Raw genomic sequence first — 19782 nt, forward strand, 5'->3', positions numbered from 1 at the left:
TCAGCAGGAACTAAGTTGTTTTATGGCGGGGGGTTGAGCGTTTGGGGAAAAAGGCAACTTTGAATATCTTTCTAGAAACATTATTTTGGGTGGACAATTAATACATTCTTCTTGCCATAAATCATGTTGTACTCAAACCCTGGATTACAAAGATCAGATCACTTTACATTCATACATTAAAACATGTTTGTTTTCAGGCAAAGGGCAAATGTCTCAATAACTGAATAACTGATAATAGAATTAAAACTGTCCTAAAGTAAAATAACATAAGTTGAATTTGGAAGCTTAACACTTCTGACTTTTAAACAAGAGAATAGACTATTTTTAAGGTTAAAATATCTTTTAGCGCTCGATGTTCCCAGATTAGTATCAGATCCTGCATGTGGTACTTAAGGCTTACCAGCCTACATGAAGATTCTGTTATTTCAATTTTCCTCTTAGAATGAAGAAAATTACTTACAGACAACATTAAAAATATTGCAAAGAATGACCATGTCATAGTGGTGTTCTGGTCTTCAGCGCTAGCTTTCTGGGACAAGGCAAAAGCTTCAAGTGATTCACTTAGCTAAAAGAGTTCTCTTCCCCCCCTCCCCCCCACCCCCCGAAGAGGCATGAGGACTATATTCTTTGACTTTTCCTATCCTAGGGGACTCAATTTCCAACAATTTTACTGATGGATCTTTGGCCAACTTGAGACCTGTTTCTGAAACTGAGTCATTACCTAATTACCATGGATTTAGCACTCGGGTCCATGTACAAAGTGTTGGCGAAAAGAAGGACATACATAGACCAATAAACACTTTAACACCAAAGACACAACATTAGTGGTATCCTTACCGCTTCTATTTTGTCTCCAGACTTGTGATGAAGCTTGTGTTTCTGGGCCTCCAGGTATTCTCGGAAGGGTTTCTGAAGTGAAGGGCCTAACTTTGGAATTGCCCTGTGTGGGCGAAATCCATTTCCAAGAGAGGAAAAAGATAAAAAGTTAATTTTACTCACCTGTAAAAGTGCCACACAAATGTAAAACAAATTAACAAGTAGTTAAGAATTTGCACATATGGCATCATCATTCATTATAATTAAGGAAGGAGCAGAAGGAGGAACTCAAGTAGTGTACTGGCAGACCACAGTATCTCAAGTGAATAACTCTCACAAGGCTGGCCCCATATATCACCGTCAGTTCCTGTAAAAACTAGTTTAAACTGATCAATAAGGAAGTGAGTCGGCAGTGTGTCATTGCCAGCTAAGAAAGAAACTACACTCCCACTCCATGTACGACTCGCCCCTACAGCTCCTGGAAGGGTGGCCACTTCCGAATTTAGCAGTCCTTATAAGGAAATACAGCATTTCTTTACTGTTAAGAACATACTGAAAATTTTCATAATAGCTCCTCCTATATTTTTGCACGCGCGCGCACACACATACTCAACCCCACCTCAAACCAAGATTTAGCAGTTGGTGATTAACCAAAGAACAAACAAGGTACAATGAATCTTTTAGTAAGGTAACTTCATATTTATTTCCCCCCCCCCCATAACACAATATACTCTTATTGAAGTAAAAGGGAGTGTCCCCATTACCCATATCCAGAAACTCCTGACTCATGCGATGATACAAGATACTTTATATATTTTTGAACAACTTGTTCTCTCACTGCAGAAATTACTAACAATGGAAAGCCTAAAACTGTTGAGGGTGGAACAAAGGAAAAAATGAAGTGTTTAATTGGAGATGACGATCCCAGATTTGTACATGAATATGTTTTCTGATAACACTTCTAAAACCACAAGGTAACACTTCTAATGAGTAACTTTTACATCAATTCTACAAGGGACACATTTTAAAATAATACATGACTGGAAGTAATTCATTGTGCTGGATACCATCTTAATTAAACAAACCCCATTTCTATACAAAAAGGATATGAAATTTGCTTCAGAGAATTTTAAAAAAATGATGCCAATTAGAGAAACCGACTAATAACGTATCTCACAGGATTTCTGCTTTACGCAAGTTGATTAATCATTGCTTTGTTAAAATGAAATCTTTCAATAGATAAGTTTCTTAAAAGGTCTTATAATAAGTTAAAAGGGACTATTCCCAAACTGTATAACAAAAAAACGAGGGTCACATTTTCATTTGAATCATCTGCAGTCTCTCGTGTTCCTGTTTTCATTTGTGTACTTTTCAACTTAAATGCATAAAGGATGCTTGGAGATATGGAACAGAGTTAGATTTACTGCTTACTATATATAGGACACCCTGTCTCCATATCTAATTGTATCCATTCCATACACCCCACACAAACTGCCTCGTGGACATGACTAGTGAGGAAAGGAATGAAATATTTCAATTCATAACACCTCTGGCAATGAATAAAATGTTGATTTATTAACATTATTGGCTTCGTCCTCAAACAGTTCCAACCATTCATAGTTTGATGTGCAAATAATTGCATACACTAGTCAAGTAAAATTGATTTTCAAGCTTTGGCAAATTTTACCACATTGAATTTGGCATTACCCATAGATGAAAGCAACCATAGTTGTTTAATGGTGAACAATGCTACTCCCTGATCATCTTGGTATGCTTGTGATAGAAGCAGCATGATTTTTTTCCCCTTTTCCTGGTAGAGTTTTAACAATATGTGGTGTCTCAGCTGTTGATCAAACTGTAAATACAACGCATGACTTAAACCACCAAGGCAGACACACAAATCCTGGATGACCAACAGCTAATATTCAATCCAGTCAAAATTCCCAAATGTAATGCACATTACAATTCAAGGCAAAAATCTTCAAGAGTTATCTACATTGGACGCATTGCAATATGTTAGAGGCTAGTGCACAATTCATACCATCTTTTACAACAATCAGTATATGTATTCCTGAGTAAGCAATGGAAATCCAGAGGTGGAACAACATCACATCACAGATTTTTAATTTATTTTGACCATCATATATCATTGAATGAAATTCTGGGGCTTAAAAAAAATTCTCATGTCATTAAGTTAATCAATGTATTTAAGGAGATTGCGAAGATGACAGGCATTGGAACCCAATGGCATGTCTAGATTCTCAAGCAACCTTTGAAAACGTATGCACAAAAGACTGAAATAAAGTTGCATCTTGTAGGGTTGCTGGTTGGAAATAAATTGATCGCACACTGCATAGGCAGAATGAGACCTTTAGTGGTAGTGAGTGCATACGATGGAATCTTGCATGGATCAGAAGTAGGACTATGGCTTACCAGGAGATGCATGAAAGACATTGAAGAAATGACCTACAAATTGCAAGGTAAAACAAAGATGTGCAGGAATTTGCATATTAGATGGTGGATCTATGGGAAAGAAATCCATGTCTAGCAGGTGTTTTTCAGTGTTTACAAGGACAGTATGTTGGGCAGAGCCATTCATTCTCATATTCATAGCAATGCACTCAAGGCTGCTGAAAATGGATAAGAATCTTTAAAGGTCCATGACTAATTAGGCTGTAAACGTGAAGTGCATTGGTAAGTGTAGCTAGGACAAATGGTCAAAGAAAGTGAAGTACATTGTTGCTTCCAGAAAGCACTATTACCAGTTCTTTCTTTGTTAATCTCTAAAGGATAGAGTAAGATTTCAATAGACAATAACAGCTTCAATAGAAAAGTAAAAGAAAACTGAAATAAAAACAGAAAATGCTGAAAATACTCAAGTCTGGCATCATCAGGCAAAAGAGAAAAGTTTCATGCTGATGACCTTTCATTAGAAGTATAACAAGATACACTGGAAGCCTCAGTGTGCTGTTGTGAATTGGCTTGACATCCTTGTAGATCTGCAATTACCTGTGGTGATCTTAATTTGATAAGGTGTTATCAACCAATTGATCTGATTATCTGAAAGGGTTATCAACTGATAACTAACCTTATTTGCAAATTTAGGCCATCCTTGGTTTAAACCATATCTACACTAATCAGCTTGTGTACAAATATTCGCCAAGCCTGCTGTTAGTTGACTTGGCAATTGTGTCCACAATTGGAACGTTATCAGATTAAAGGCGCAGAATGACTGTCAATGACATTTGATTCGAGGATACCTTCTGCCACAGTTCATTGATGGATCCTGATGACTCTGCAAGCTAATCCTATAGCCACAGAATGATACCCAAATATTATAGATGCTTGTCTATGAGAGATATGCCAATTGGCTGGGTCTGCTTCCCTTCCTATGTTCTTGAAATACTTTTGGGATAAAAGGTGCCGAAGTGCAACTGATTTTTATAGTTTCTACCATGTGCATTTAACAAAAACCCAAAGTTATGGTCCATTATAAATACTAGTTAAATAATAGCCTCCTGAATTTCTCTAGTGGTTGCCTGTTTGGTTTATTCCATCTTCAAAACTGTTTTTGATACCTCATTAGCTCATTCTTTAATCAATTGCAGGCAGAAAAAAGGGATTTCTGTGACCCACATGCATGAGAATATCCTAACATTCTTTAGTCTGAGTGAAAACCAATGCTTGCCAGTGTGAAGTTCCATGGTTGCCTGGGGTTTCCCAGTACTCCACCCAAATGGACAAGGCACATATAAACTGATATCATCTGTTTTCAAATTGATGTCTCCATATACTTCCTAGTAGTTCTAATCGGGTATTGATTAAGAGAGCCAATTAAAGTGCTTTGATTGTTGCCCAGAGTGACTTTAACTAATTTAGATTAAATCAGAGGCGAGATTAATCACCATTGGTTTGAGACTTCCAGGCTGATGAGTGATGCTTATTTATCTCAAAGAATGAGAGCTCATCAGAAAGTAGTAGGCCTAGTTTGTATTTTGGATTTAACTACACAATTGAAGGACTACTTTTACTGAGAAACTTTAATTTCCTAGTTTCAATGTCCTTCCCAGCCCTTTTGGGAGAGACCAAAGATGATCCAGAGGACAAGTAGTACAAGAAATGTGAAAAACAAGTTCCCTGTTTAATGCTATTGAAATTGCAAAAGTATTGCTTGATTATTTTTGGTTTAGCTTTGCATCATCATTGAACATTGTCAACAAAGGCATTCTAGCTTTTCAAACTGATGGTTTTATTCTAGTCCTCAGTCAGCAGCAATTTTGGTCAACATTGCTTTAATTACCAATGATGTCCACTCACTAAGGTTTTTGTTGCCCATACAGAACATCATAATCAAACCTTCAAAGATTCCCAAGATCTCAGCATCATGAATACTGGTGAACAGCGAATGGAGCCAACTCCAGATGTAATCAAAAAGTGGCTAACTGCAATTGCAGAATGGATACAGATCCTGATAACATCCCGAAGACCAGTAAGCTGAAGTCAGCTATTCTATTGGCCAAGTTGCTCCAGTATAGCATTTACTGGACATGTGGAAGACTACACAGTCGCAACCTAACCAAAAATGAATTAACACATATCTCATTACATTTGCCACTCTATCAAGTACCAATTACTAATAGGAGTCAGAATTTTAAACAACAAATATTCATAGAGTCAGTTATACAGCACGGAAACAGGTCCTTCAGCTCAACTCGTCCATGCCGACAATGTTGCCTACCTGAACTAGTTCCATTTGCCTGTGTCTGGCCCATATCCCTCTAAATCTTTCCTATCTACGTACCTGTCCAAGTGTCTTTAAAACATTGTAATTGTATCCTCTTCTACCACTTCCTCTGGCAGCTCATTCCACATATCCACCACCCTGTGTGAAAAAATTGCCCCTCAGGTCCACTTTAAATCTTTCCCCTCTCACCTTAAAATCTGTGCCCTCTAGTTTTAGACTTCCCTACCCTGAGAAAATAAAACCTGACCATTCACCTTATCTATGCTCTTCATGATTTTATAAAGCTCTGTAAGATCTCCGGTCAGCCTCCCACACGCCAGAGGAAAATATCCCAGCCTATCCAGTCTCTTCTTATGAATCAAGTCTTGCAGTCCTGGTAATATTCTTATTAATCTTTTTTGCACCCTTTCCTGCTTAATGATATGCTTCCTATAGCTGAGTGACCAGAACTATTTACTAACAGCTTAATCACGAACACACTGAGTTATTGACTTCATCACAACATGATCTGGACCAGACAATATTTGCTTTTAACATTAAGGTAACACCCATTGGAGTATGGTAAAAGGAAATTTAGCAAAATTGATTTTATATGATGACGATGGTGGTGGAAGTGGATGGGGGGGGGGGGGAGTGGTTAAATGGAGAGGGAAAAAAAAATCCATGGTTGAAGTCACATCTGATCTAAAAGAGGGCAGCACTGTAGCACAGCAATTAGGAAGCTGCTGCACCAGGTTTGATCTTAACCTCAGGGTCTGGTAGTTTGTGTGAATTTGCACGTTCTTTGCATTTCCCTTGTGTGCTCTGGTTTTCTCCCACATCTCAGAAACTACAAATTACACCTTACAGAAGTGGAAAAAATATCAAAGCAGAGTTGATGGGCATGTGAGAACAAGGCACAGGGATACAGGGAAAATTAAAAAAAAAATGGGCCTTTTGGGATTGGTCTGCCTGGAGCTGACATGGACCCATGGGCCAAATGGCCTCTTATGTTACAAGAAAAGAAAGCTGGTCACAGTTATCAGAAGCCAGTTATTGTTGGCCTAGGATATCATTGCTGCACTTGCTCTGGGGTTCTTCAATCAAAACATCTCTAACTATCAGAACTAAAGAGGTGCTTAAGAGGCTCTTAGTTAGGCACATGAATGTGCAAGGAATGGAGGAATATGGATATTGTGCAGACAGAAGGGATTAGTTTAGTTAGGAATTTAATTGATTAATTAGTTCAGCACAACATCGTGGGCCAAAGGGCCTATTCCTGTGCTGTACTGTTCGATGTTCTATATTCTATCATGGGATCAAACACTGACAATTCTCAGGCTAAACTCTATTGTGCAAATGGTGGGAGCTCATAACAGGATCTAGACAACATTAAACCCTGAATTTAAGAATGGTTGATAACATTTGAACTACATAATGGATCAGGTCACTGCTACACAGAGAGTTAGGGAGAGTCTGGCCACCTGCCACACCTTCACCATGAAAGAACAGGACAGAAACAGGGTATTCTATAGTGAGTAGTTCATTTCCTGATCTCTCAGATTACAGGGTAGGAATACTTGCTGCTTGCCTGGAGGGGTGCAGCTACCACTTTCAATTGGCTGAGTGGTGAGCCTTTGATATCAAAAGCAAGGATAAACTACAGGATGCATGACTGACTCATGGTTATTTAAACACCACCACCACCACCCCCCCCCCCCCCCACCCCCGGGAACGTCTACTGAAAATCTAAGAGAACTAAATGTTCTTGGAACATCACATCCATATCACCCAATTCATCACATCACATCATCACCTCATCCTGGCTTTGACAAACTAAATACAGTTTCTTCTCCATTGTCACCGTGTCAGATTCTTACAATTCTTTACCCCAACAACATTGCGGGAGCTTTGTTCCAGGAACTGCAACAGGGGAAGGTCCTTCACCACCACGTGCAATAAGAGCAGCCTTGCCTGTATTTCCTTTATCTAGAGAGCACATTTTAAAATTGTTTTTCAGATCCCAGCTGCAGTATTGAGTGCAGTCCTGGACACCAGACTTCAGAAAAACGGCACCATACACAGTACAGAAGCAACCACAACGTTAGGAATCTTAGTCAGGAGGAAGTCTACTACAATTTCTTTAGAAGACTCTGGGAGGTGGCCCAACTGATGTTTAAGATTGCAAAGCTGATCATTATAAACAATTTGCATAGTAAAGATTGCAAAAAGCAATTTAAAAGCAAAAATCAGGAAGTTAGGACTGTGTTCCATCTGACATCCCTTCTAAATCAATTGGTCACAGGGAAGACATTAAAGCTGTATGCACATTGTTAAATCACAAACTTGCAAATGCCTCATGGATTGCATCACAAATAACAGGGGTTGAAACTCTCTGGGACCTTAACCGCTTATGTCCCAAAAAGCTACATTTTTGTGGATCCCCACCACACACTCAGTAATACAAACAAAAGTATGCTTTGTGATAAACATCAACCGTAAATCTGACGCCCTTACCTAAAAATGAGGAACTTTAGACCCACAAAAGGTTGAAGCAAGTTCTCACTGTGTGGACAGCATCATTAACTTTTTAAAAACCAATAGCAGATTAAAATCTAAAACTAGGAGAATAAAATGAAGCAAAAATGATGTGATGTCAGCATACTGGTATGCATTGCAAGGGGGGACTCTGTGGTTAAATGATTAGTCTTGTGATAAAACAGAACTAAGGAAAACCAGACCGAATTCATGCCAATAAAATGCTGATGACTAAAGAGGTAAGGGAGAGAGAAAGAACAAGAGATCTTTCACGTCTGGACTTGTTGGCAGAGGAGGATGAGAATGAGAAAAACTGAAAAACAGCAGACCAAAGTAGAGACAGCTCCAAACAAAGAAGTGAAATTCTCAACTATACAATGTAAACCCATACCTTTGTCATGAACATGACTGGCCCTGTGCTTCACTTCAATTGCTTTTGTTGAAAAGCAAATGTTTTTTTTATCAGTTTTTAATCAGAGTTTTTATCAGAGGCTAAATTTCTTTAAAACACTTATTTTAAAATCCTTTACTCAAACTTTAACTTAGTCAAAACTTTGACTAACATCCACACATACTAATCATCCTTCTCTTATGCTTCCTAGCAAAATGACTAAGATCCTGACCTCATTTTCAGATCAAGCCACCATTTTGGATCATCTTATCTGAATGAACTCTTGCAGCTGTACATCCTTGTAAAAACCCTCACTCTTCAACTGTTTCACTACTCTCATTCTAAGTCATACTCTTTTACTGAGGATGACACTAGAAAGGCTACATTCGAAATTGCTTTGTGAAGGTGCTGAAGGAGCCACTATCTGTATAACTAAACATTGACAAGAAAGCACCAAGTGCAAACAACATTACAACGGATAGGTTCAGCTACTTGCAGGGCATCAGTGTAAAGGGAACAGTTATCTGTTTGCTTGATTTATAATTTAAATTTTATATCACAGAATTTAAACTCATGGCATTTTATGGTCGAGCACCACAAATACTGTTTCAGAAGACTAAAACTGTCCCATGTCACAATTTGGTTTCAGCGTTAAAATGGGATCTGCACTTAATAAACAGTTAAAAACAAGTCTCTCATCTCAACTCATTTTTCCAAAAATTAACAATCTTTGCTTCCTTTAGTCTCCTTGTTCTCCTGAAATCTTCAGGACAATAATACACTGCTAATCCAAATCTCTTCTCATGTTCTTCAATGGTCCTGTCCTATGTCTTGGCTCTTCAAGTAGGATTGTGCAACATATGAAGTTAATCCCACGTTGACGGGAATAGGTCTTGCACATGCACTGCGGAAACTAGATGGGTTTAGCAGCTTTAATCACGTACCTACCTTCAAGTTTGTTTTGTAGCATTCAGCATCCATTGCTAAATCACAGAACTTCATTTAGTCCATGAAAATTAAATTACAATTCTATAAGAGAGGGTGTCTCAGAGCAAAGGCACAAGATGTATTAAAGGGAATCTTCAATCTCCGCCTAAAGCAGGTGCAAAAAAGCAGTGGTACGTCAGCATGGCCACCATTAGGAACTTCAAATTATTTGTACAGCCATCGCTTATTTGAATTTGGTCTGTAATACTCAAAAGGCAAAGAAGGTGCTGCATAGTACCTGCCCCATTTTGAAGGCCAGCAGCTTCAATGTGATTTTCTTTGGTCTGGAAGTGCACCCTTGCAATGGTAACTAGTTCTCCCAGCCAGAAGACACACATGTACATATTCTGCATACTTTATTTTTTTCCTCTTTCTCTGAAGTCAACGTACTGTGGTCTCCAGTTCCACAGGCCATTTCCTGCATTTCCCTCATGTGAATGCTGGCAAACTATAATCTATGGAATCATTGGCAAGGCCAAATAAGTCTTTCATCCAACCACTACAATATGGACAATTTTTTTTTTTAAAAGAGGTTCTAAACGAGAGATTGGAGAATCAAAGCGCTTTTCTGTCAAGAGTTTGGTAATCACTGAAGCCAAATAAGGTTCTTAAATTACTGCCCTAGCTAAATTTGTACAGACCACAGACTGAACATCCACTAAACTAGCTAGTTTGGCTTAATCCCTGACCAGGAATTATGCTTCTCCATTGAGCTGCTAGAGATGTTAATTTAAGAAAAACAATTGTGGGCTCAATCTGATCTTTACCCAATTAGCCAATATCAGTGAAATTTAGTATAAGAAGATTGTTAGTTGAGCACATTACTCCTCTATTATTTTCTGTTAGCAGCACAGATGTTCAAAAGAGCAAAGCTCAAGAGGTTCATTGATACCAACTGAACCCTGAGATACTACAACCTGACTAGTCCCTTCCAATTAACCCAATATGCATTACTGCCAATAAAATTAATATAGTCCTGACAAAACAGATCATAAACTTGGATGATAAAAGTGACTGTGCAATCATTGTAAAATAACCCAACGGCATGATTTGGAAGGGTCAACAATAAGGAAATTATTTATTTTGCAATGCCAAAGATCTCGAAAAGAATCAGAAGGCAACAACCTTTCGCTGCAGATCACTAGAAATAGCAGTTGCTGATTTGCAACATTGTGCTTCTAAAATCATTCTTAATATACATTTTTGGAGAAGATGAGAAACAGAGGGAGGACCAGCAAAGTTCAATGTTGAAGTGGTTAACTGTAGCTTTTACAAAAGAAGGTATCGAGAACTTTGCTGAGAAAGCAGACAGAAGCATTATGGAAAACAATGGGACTGGCATGTTGGGCCCAACAAGCTTCTATGAATTGCTTGTGTAATATCCCAGGTTGCCTCTTTAATTGTGTGCTCAGCAGAAGGGATGTCAGCACTAGAGAATGAAAACGCCCACTATATATACACACAGCATCAATATCAAAGCATTGCTATGCTAGAGGCATGGCACACAGAGCAAAGCTCCCCTTGCTTGGTTACAATATACTTCAACCATAAACTCAAAAGAACACCCATTCACCATATCAACCTTGTATACCAAATTAATGGTTACGTGAAGATGCACACTCATTAATTCTTTCAAACTGCACCCACACCATCCTATTCAAATTAAATTATTTGGTCAATGGGGAAAAGTGCTTCAACTCCAATAGAACTCTATGAAATGGATCAGGTATGGACCAGTTGCTCTGCGTTCTCCACACGGCTCCTGTTTGCATCTTTACTTAATTTACTCTAGCAAAAAATCTGCACAATTTCATGGATAAGAACTCATCAAATAAATAAACGTGCTGGTGACTTACTGTTGACCTAAAACATAAAATGTATATTCAAAGAAAACAGATAGTGAGCTTTTATTGATCTCGTATATTTGACATGACTCAAGTTCCATTAAAAATTAAGCTCCTTCTGGCACAAAGTCGAGCAAACTTTGCACTGACAGCAAAGAGTAAAGTCTCTAAAATGAATCAACCAGCATTGCAGGTGGATTACGTCCCGTGGAGGATGTAACGATATATTCATTTCAATTAACCCTTTCTTGGGCATCTCCACCCACCAAAGTTTCCATTCACATAAGGCAGACGTGAAGATCAGTTGATAAATTACTCACCCTATCAAGGACACCATCTGTTCCACTATGTGCTTGCTGAACATGATAATAACAAATAATTTCTGTGGGTTTAAAACACAAAGTATGGTTAGTTGAGAAAAAGTTAGTTTGGAATAGAGTAGGTGCACAAAGAATCAAATCACTTACACGAACAGGAAGATATCTGCCACTTTCAATTTATCCATAGAACCAAAGATACACAAGATCTGATCCTCAATTTCAAATGTCCTTTCTGTATAAAAACATCATGGAAAACAGTGGACAGCAAATATTCTCTTTTTGGTTGTGGGATCTTGGACAATAGCCACTAGGCAAGATAAAGGATAAGGGAGAAGGCCATGTTAATGATGCAGTAGTTAGATAATGCAAACTTGGACTGCAAATTGCAGAAGGAATGACAAAGGAGTTCCACAATTTCAAACTCAGGAAATAATGCAGCAGCCTAAAACTTGGTGTGGCATGTCTCGATTTCAATAGAGGCACAGGAGGAAGGAACAGCACCAAGGTTCAGACCAACAAAGAAAAGTTCAGATTAACATTGACTGCAGCAGCAGCATCAATGAAAATGACAGTAGTTTGGAGGCATATGAAGGCTCGCATCAGAAATCACATTTTACTTCATGTAGTCCTGCAAGTCTGCAAGTCCTCAACACCAAATTGATAATTCACAAAACAGCAAGCTTAAAACAAACTGCGGTTTTGGTAGTAACCTGGATCACTGCAATTTACACCATGATTTCAATTCCTTCACTATGGATCCACACATCACATTTACAACAAATCTTATAAGTGATTGAGTTTCTGGGTAAGTTATGAACCTTTTGGTAAGGTGATTGCCTCATTCATTCTCCAGCAACCTCTGAATTCACATACTAATGGCACTCGGCTCCTCAGGACGCAAACTCTTCTTGCTGTGCTTACAAGGATTACAAGCTGAGAGGATTCAGATAATGAGCTCAGATATAATTATATTGGCTTGAAAGAATCAAACAGAGGATTTTTATGTAGTAGCAATAAACAAAAACATGACTCTGGTGGACTTTAGTGGGTAGAGGTCAACTCATCCCTTGGCAGGTTACTTAATAGTTTTTATTCCAGATGTTTCTGTCTCATGTGTAATCCCTATCACATTTCTAAAATCCACAAAGAAACTCAAGATGCACAGCATATGGGCTAGGAAATAGACAATACTGCCAGACAACAACCAAACAGGCTACAGCTGTCAGCTTAGTGGTAAGAAGGAGGAACTTGCATTTATATTGTGCCATTTATGGCATTGGGATGTCCCAAATCATACTTAAGTGTACTGTAGGGAAAACAAAACAGTCAGCAATGCTCATAAATCCCAAGAACAGCAACAAGATGGATTTATTTTAGAAATACATTCAAGGATAAATATTAGCTTGGACACCTCAAGAAGACCCATGCACTCTGACCCAGCACAGGAAATTTTGTATCTATATGGAAGATGGTATGAATGCTCATCCAAAAGATGGCACCTCCAATAATTCAGCATTTCTTCAGCACTCCATTAGTGCCAGTTTAGAGTGAATATGGTTTGCAAACTGGGCATTCATGCGGTTATTATGCAAGATTCATCAGTATATGGTGAAAACAGAGCACGTTAATATAAGTCTGTGCAAAGCAACTCTTGAAGTGAGTCATGCAGAGCCACTCACAGGCGTGACTGTTATCACTGAACTCGGGAACATAACCGCAATAAACTATATTCTGTAGCTACCAGTTTTAGCCCCTGTACCCTAAATTAAATGAGACTCCCAAATGCTTTACTGATACATTGTTTGAGAAAAAGCAAGTGGCATTGATGTATTCTAAAAAAAAGACATGTCTTGATATTTATTATACATCATTATTAGGATATTTTTGGGGGAAAAAACATTCTGATGCACTGAAACTCTGGGCATCCACCACAAAGGCTCTGGGGTGGTGGGGGGGGGGGGGCGGGGGGGGGGGGGGGGGGGGAGAGACACACAGTCTAGGACCCTTCTAGGATCCTCCCACTGGACACAGGGGCTGGGCTCTGTGTAATAGCCTCTCACGTGCTTCATGGATGCATTATTTAAGCAGGAAACCTGAGCTATTGATCTTCCCAAGGCACTGATGCATTGTAAGAGAATGTTTTGAATTGATAGTAAAATAAACATGGAGCAGGACACATCATGATTACTGTTTATATATTATGAATGTCTAGTTTTGTAGAAAGTGAGACAACAGTTTCGATATGATACTATGCCCATTTGTATGCCCTTCCTTACCCTTCTATGTTGAGCCCATTCCTTCTTGCTGTAATGAAGTTGGGTCCATTCTAGTGAGTGGCACAGAAGGATTTAGGTTTGATGCTGTGCGTCTCCAGTTAGCACAGCACATACACCTCAGATGCTATTATCAAGGGTGACAGGGGCACATTAAAATTGGTATTCATAGGCTATCTCCCTCACCCACTTGTTCTCTGATGCTGCAACTGAGTGTGACAGTTCGAGAATGATAAGGACACAACATTAATAGTAAAAGTCTGATACTTTGACTCTCTCTACTGCTGTAAATGTATGACAGTTATCGAAAGAAGATGCCTTGCACTTCTTACCCACATGTCCCTTTCACATTATTGAACTTGACGGGGACATATTCGCAAGTGCAAGACATGTCTTTCTCTGGTATCCAGCTCTGGGAGTTGAGAGTGGGATACCAATTACTGTTATATCTCTGAAGCTTCAAGGGAGTGGAGCAATATTGACTTTTCATATTAAAACACAAGTTTCCAATGGCTATAATTTTAAATTAGTCATCTGTAATCGGCTATTGCCTTGAACCTGGGCGAACAAACAAGGAAGAGATGGCCTTGGTATTTAACGATTACTGAGCTGGAAACTTAACCTGAGATTCCACAGAATAGATAAGCAAGAGGGAAAACCTGTGCCGAGAACTGTATTCCAGCCCAACAGTTGGGTCTAAATGATGGAAAAGAAGCAACAAGCTAAAGCTGGTTAACAAAAATATCACAACAGAGCCAGGTTGAGAGTCTCGAAATATTCACAGCTACATAGTATGTTTCACACAATAGCTGGTGGTGATTTCCAGGCAATTATGCCATCCCATGCCTCCCAAGTCAAAATCCTGGAATTCTATTTCTAACAGCAGTGTAGGAGTATCTTCACTTTAGAGTCCAGTGGCTCAAGAATGCTTACTACTATGCCCCCCACCGCCAAGGCAAACCTTTGAATATTTTGCTTAATTTCTCTTGTAAAAGTTAAATATTTCATTTGATGGCTTCATTAGCCATTTGCTGAACCACTTCATTTTTTCCTCGAGGATTATTCCAACTTCCTGCTTTATATTTCACACTGATTTATTGAGGTACCTCAAATAAGATAATACATACTGAATGCAAGACAAACTTTTCACTGTACCTCAGTACAAGTGACAATAATAAACCAATTCCAATTCTAGGCAGTGAATTTTATGCCTAGGATCCTTTTGGCTGTCACTTGTAATCCAAGTTGTGATTTGCCAGCTTTCAATTAACTTTCATCTCAACCACCCCAGCAAATTCAAACAGCACAAAGAACTGATGAGCCTGAAGTCATGATGCAGGAAAGGAACCATATTCTAAAATTGAATGGGTTATGTATTAAAATGCCCATAATTTCCATATTGTCGTGAGGTTTCCAGAGTGAGAGGAAAGTCCATCGCGAGGAGCTTGTTACAGTCATAGATCAATAGAAATGCAATCTGCTACTGAGATATAGCAGCAATCTAAATGGAGGGCTTCCTGATGGTCTATACTATGATCTACAGAAGCACCTAAATTACGTGTTCAACAAATAAGAGTATTGGGAAGACTAAGCTATCGGCAATCCCAGCACTAATCAGCTCTTCACCTTCACCTCGGGTTTCACCAATTAGGCAAAATTGAGTTCTGATAAACGATCATTGCCCTGACAAATTATTTCTGTTTCTCTCTCCATAGCTGCTGTCCAACTAGCATTCCAGCTGTTTTTATTTCAGACTTCCAACATTTATTTCTGTTGGTCTACCGAGCTGTCAGGGCTTTTGGTATCCAACTGAGGGAATGGGAGTCCAGAGAAACAGTTTAAAAAACGAAATCTGTTTGACAACCATTGCAAGTTTATAGGTTTATTAATGAGTTACATCAGCACGTGACCTTCAATTATTAGCAGAACAAAAAGGATTTTCAAATTTAAAAAGAAAGCATCTCCCTAAACTTTTTCCCAAGGATGTTTTCAAATCACACTGCTCTAAATGCTGCAATATGATCTGAAACTGCTTATGATCACCCTGGGATTTCACAATCACTTTACCACACCTTTCCTGCCCCCGCAATCTGATTGAGGTCATATTCCACCTTGCAGGTTTTCTTTAAAGCAATTAAACTTTCAAAAAAATGTGCCTTAGTCTCATTTCAAACATACAAAACCCACAACATTTGCATCAACTAACTTTACAATAACAACTTTTAAAAGACAGTTGGACAGGTACATGGGCAGGAAAGGTTTAGAAGGATATGGGCTAAATGCAGGCAAATGGGACTAGCTTGGAAGAGCATCTTGGTCAACATGGACCAGTTGGGCTGAAGGGCCTTTTTTTGTGCTCTATGACCCTATGAAGACCAAAGTTAGCATTTGGCATTCATTTTCCAGAAATCTAAGAAATTCTACTGAAATAAGGCAGGCAGCCATTTTGGACACAGGCAAAGAGCAAATGTCATTGGACTAATCGTTTCAGTACACATTTCAGCCAAGTATTCAAGGCTTAGCCATTAACTATATAATCCCATGCACAAAACACAAATCCCCCCCCCCCCCCAAAGACCATTACTCTAAAAGCGTATAATATTTGCAATCACTGTAACCACATTAGTAAATCAATTTTCCAAAGCAAAAATTTAAATTCACATGAGAGAAAGATCAAAAACAGTTTCCTCCTGGGTGTTCTTCTATTCTGCAGTGAGTAATTATTCAGTAATAAATAACTATGACTACAACCAAGACCAAAGCTGTGATATTTAGGGGTCAAACTTTCACAAGCCTAATTTGTCAAGAATAAATCGAAGTGCAGTATTTTGTTTCTCCCAGAGCAAAGTAAAGTACAGTGAGCCTTAACCCAAATATGCCAACACCTCAGGTAAAGTACAGAACCAAATGATCTTTTTACCCTTTAAAAGCAAATAGAACGTCGATAAGTTTAACAGGCAGGACTGTCTTATCTGCGGACCAACTGCTACTTAACTTCATTTCCAGTTGGAAGGTGGCTGATCAGAGAGACCCTCAGTGAATCCTGGCAAATGAAGTCCCTCACGTTTATTTTCCCACCCTGTCTTTCAGTGGGTTGCCTCCCCATGCAGTGACTTGAACACTGCCGAGACTTTTTTTGGCACACCTGAATCACCAAATGGGAAAAGGGCTGAGTGTGACACTTGGAAGGAACAAAGTTCCTGACCCAGTTTGGAGAATTGGGGGGCGGGGGGTCATGAATGGGATGGGACGGGACTCAGGAGCATTTGAGGTTGGGGAAGGAATATAGTGCTGATCTTTAGACATATGAGAGGTGATATTGATAGGCATTTTTTTTAGAACAGCAGTCTAAGATTAGCTCTCAAAATAATTTTTGAAATGTACCTTTCTTTCCTGGCGATTGACATGGAAAGCCTTGGTGATTTTTTTCCTTACTTGGGATGGGGATGATATGAAATCACACCTCACCCCAGAAGAGGACACAGCCAAGAAATCTCCAAGGGTTTCCACTGGCAATTGCCTGGAGGACATTATACCTCAGCGTGTGCAAAGCCCAGTCATGGGAGGATTTAAACTAGTTTGAGAGGGGGAAGGGAACCGGAGGAGTAGGTCAGAGGAAGAAGGGGATGGGGAAAAGTTAGATCAAACAGGTATAGAGGCTTTGGGGAAGGAGAAGCAGAATGCAGAATACAGGCTATAAAAGTACTAAGGTAGATGGACTGAAGTATGTTTACTTAAATGCAAGAAGCGTCAGGAATAAGGGAGATGAACTGAGGGCTTGGATAAGTATGGGGGACTATGATATTGTGGCTATTACTGAGACGTGGCTGACGTCAGGGCCGTGCTTCCTGCATTGCTAAACTGGATACCAAAGCTTCTGAAATAAGTGGATATTGAATATTCCTGGTTTTCGGTGTTTTAAAAGGGATAGGGAAGGGGGGAGAAGAGGAGGAGGGGTGGCGATACTGGTCAGGGACACTGTTACAGCTGCGGAAAGGATGGATGTTGTAGGAGGATCATCTCTCGAGTCCGTATGGGTGGAACAAGAAAGGAGCAGTTACTCTACTAGGAGTGTTCTATAGGCCCCCCCAGTAGCAGTAGAGATATAGAGGAGATGTTATAATGGGAGACTTCAACTTCCCAAATATAGACTGGAACCTGCTTAGTGCCAAAGGTTTAGATGGGACGGAATTTGTTAAATGTGTCCAGGAGGGATTGTATGTCGACAGGCTGACTAGAGGGAATGCCATGCTAGACCTAGTTTTAGGAAATGAACTGGGACAGGTGAAGGATCTATTGGTGGGTGAGCATTTGGGGGACAGTGACCATTGCTCCATAACCTTTAAAATTGTCATGGACAGGGACAGGTGCAGACAGGACAAGAAGATATTTAAATGGGGAAGGGCGAACTATGAGGCTATAAGGAGAGAACTTGGGAGTGTAAATTGGGATGTCCTTTTTGAAGGGAAATGTACTATGGAGATGTGGTCGATGTTCAGGGATCTCATGCAGGATGTTAGGGATAAATATGTCCCGGTGAGGCAGAGAAGGAATGGCAGGGTGAAGGAACCGTGGGTGGGGAGAGAGGTGGAACGACTAGTTAGGGAGAAGAAGGTAGCATACGTGAGGTATAAGCAGCAAGGTTCAGACAGGGCCCGTGAGGAATATAGAGTAGCGAGAAAGGAACTTAAGAAAGGGCTGAGGAGAGCTAGAAGGGGACATGAAAAGGCGTTGGCTAGTAGGGTTAAGAAAAATCCCAAGGCCTTTTTCACGTACGTGAAGGGTAGGAGGATGGCTAGGGTAAAGGTAGGTCCAATTAAAGACAAAGGTGGGAGAATGTGCCTGGAGGCGGTGGAAGTGGGAGAAGTTCTCAATGAATACTTCTCTTCGGTATTCACCGAGGAGAGGGGTCTTGACGACGTGGAAGGGAGTGCTGGTAAGGGTAATGTTCTCGAAGTTGTAGATATCAAGAGAGAGGATGTGTTGAAGTTGTTAAATAATATCGAGACAGATAAATCTCCGGGGCCTGACAGGATATTTCCCAGGCTGCTTCAAGAGACGGGGGAGGAGATTGTTGAACCGCTGGTAAGGATCTTTGAGTCCTCGTCGTCCACGGGGATGGTGCCGGAGGATTGGAGGGTGGCGAATGTTGTCCCCTTGTTCAAAAAAGGTAGCAGGGATAGTCCAGGGAATTACAGACCGGTGAGTCTCACGTCTGTGGTGGGTAAGCTGTTAGAAAGGATTCTAAGGGATAGGATTTATGAACACCTAGAGGATCATGGACTGATTAGGGACAGCCAGCATGGCTTTGTGAAGGGAAGATCTTGCCTCACAAGCCTGATAGAGTTCTTAGAAGAGGTCACGAGGAAGATTGATGAGGGTAGTGCGGTGGATGTGGTCTATATGGATTTTAGTAAGGCGTTTGATAAGGTTCCTCATGGTAGGCTTCTTCAGAAGGTCGGAGGCCAAGGGATCCAGGGAAGCTTGGCTGTGTGGATTAGGAATTGGCTTGCCTGTAGAAAGCAGAGGGTTGTGGTGGAGGGAGTGCCCTCAGATTGGAGGGCAGTGACTAGTGGTGTCCCACAGGGATCGGTTCTGGGACCTCTACTTTTTGTGATATTTATAGATGACTTAGATGAGGGGGTGGAAGGCTGGGTTAGTAAGTTTGCAGACGACACTAAGATCGGCTGTGTTGTGGATAGTGTGGAGGGCTGTCGGAGCTTACAGAGGGATATTGATAGAATGCAGAGCTGGGCTGACAAGTGGCAGATGGAGCTCAATCCGGAAGAGTGAGGTGGTACACTTTGGAAGGACAAACTCCAGGGCAGAGTACAAGGTAAATGGCAAGGTACTTGGCAGTGTAGAGGAGCAGAGGGATCTGGGGGTTCAT

The 19782-nt window shown here is 40.0% G+C and overlaps 1 protein-coding gene across 7 annotated transcripts in view; it reads right to left on the reverse strand.

Annotated features, from left to right (window-relative positions):
- The window catches only part of vmp1 (vacuole membrane protein 1), a 150108-nt gene that overhangs the window by 4930 nt on the left and 125396 nt on the right, over positions 1-19782 (reverse strand). For all 7 annotated transcript variants that reach the window (XM_052035388.1, XM_052035396.1, XM_052035395.1 and 4 more), the window contains exons 10-11: positions 11620-11681; positions 838-940 (exon numbers count right to left, since the gene is read on the reverse strand). In XM_052035388.1, the coding sequence (XP_051891348.1) occupies positions 838-940; positions 11620-11681 (165 nt within the window). The remainder of the gene's footprint in view (positions 1-837; positions 941-11619; positions 11682-19782) is intronic.

Source organism: Pristis pectinata, chromosome 21, assembly GCF_009764475.1.
Source record: "Pristis pectinata isolate sPriPec2 chromosome 21, sPriPec2.1.pri, whole genome shotgun sequence".
NCBI classification, from domain to species: domain Eukaryota; kingdom Metazoa; phylum Chordata; class Chondrichthyes; order Rhinopristiformes; family Pristidae; genus Pristis; species Pristis pectinata.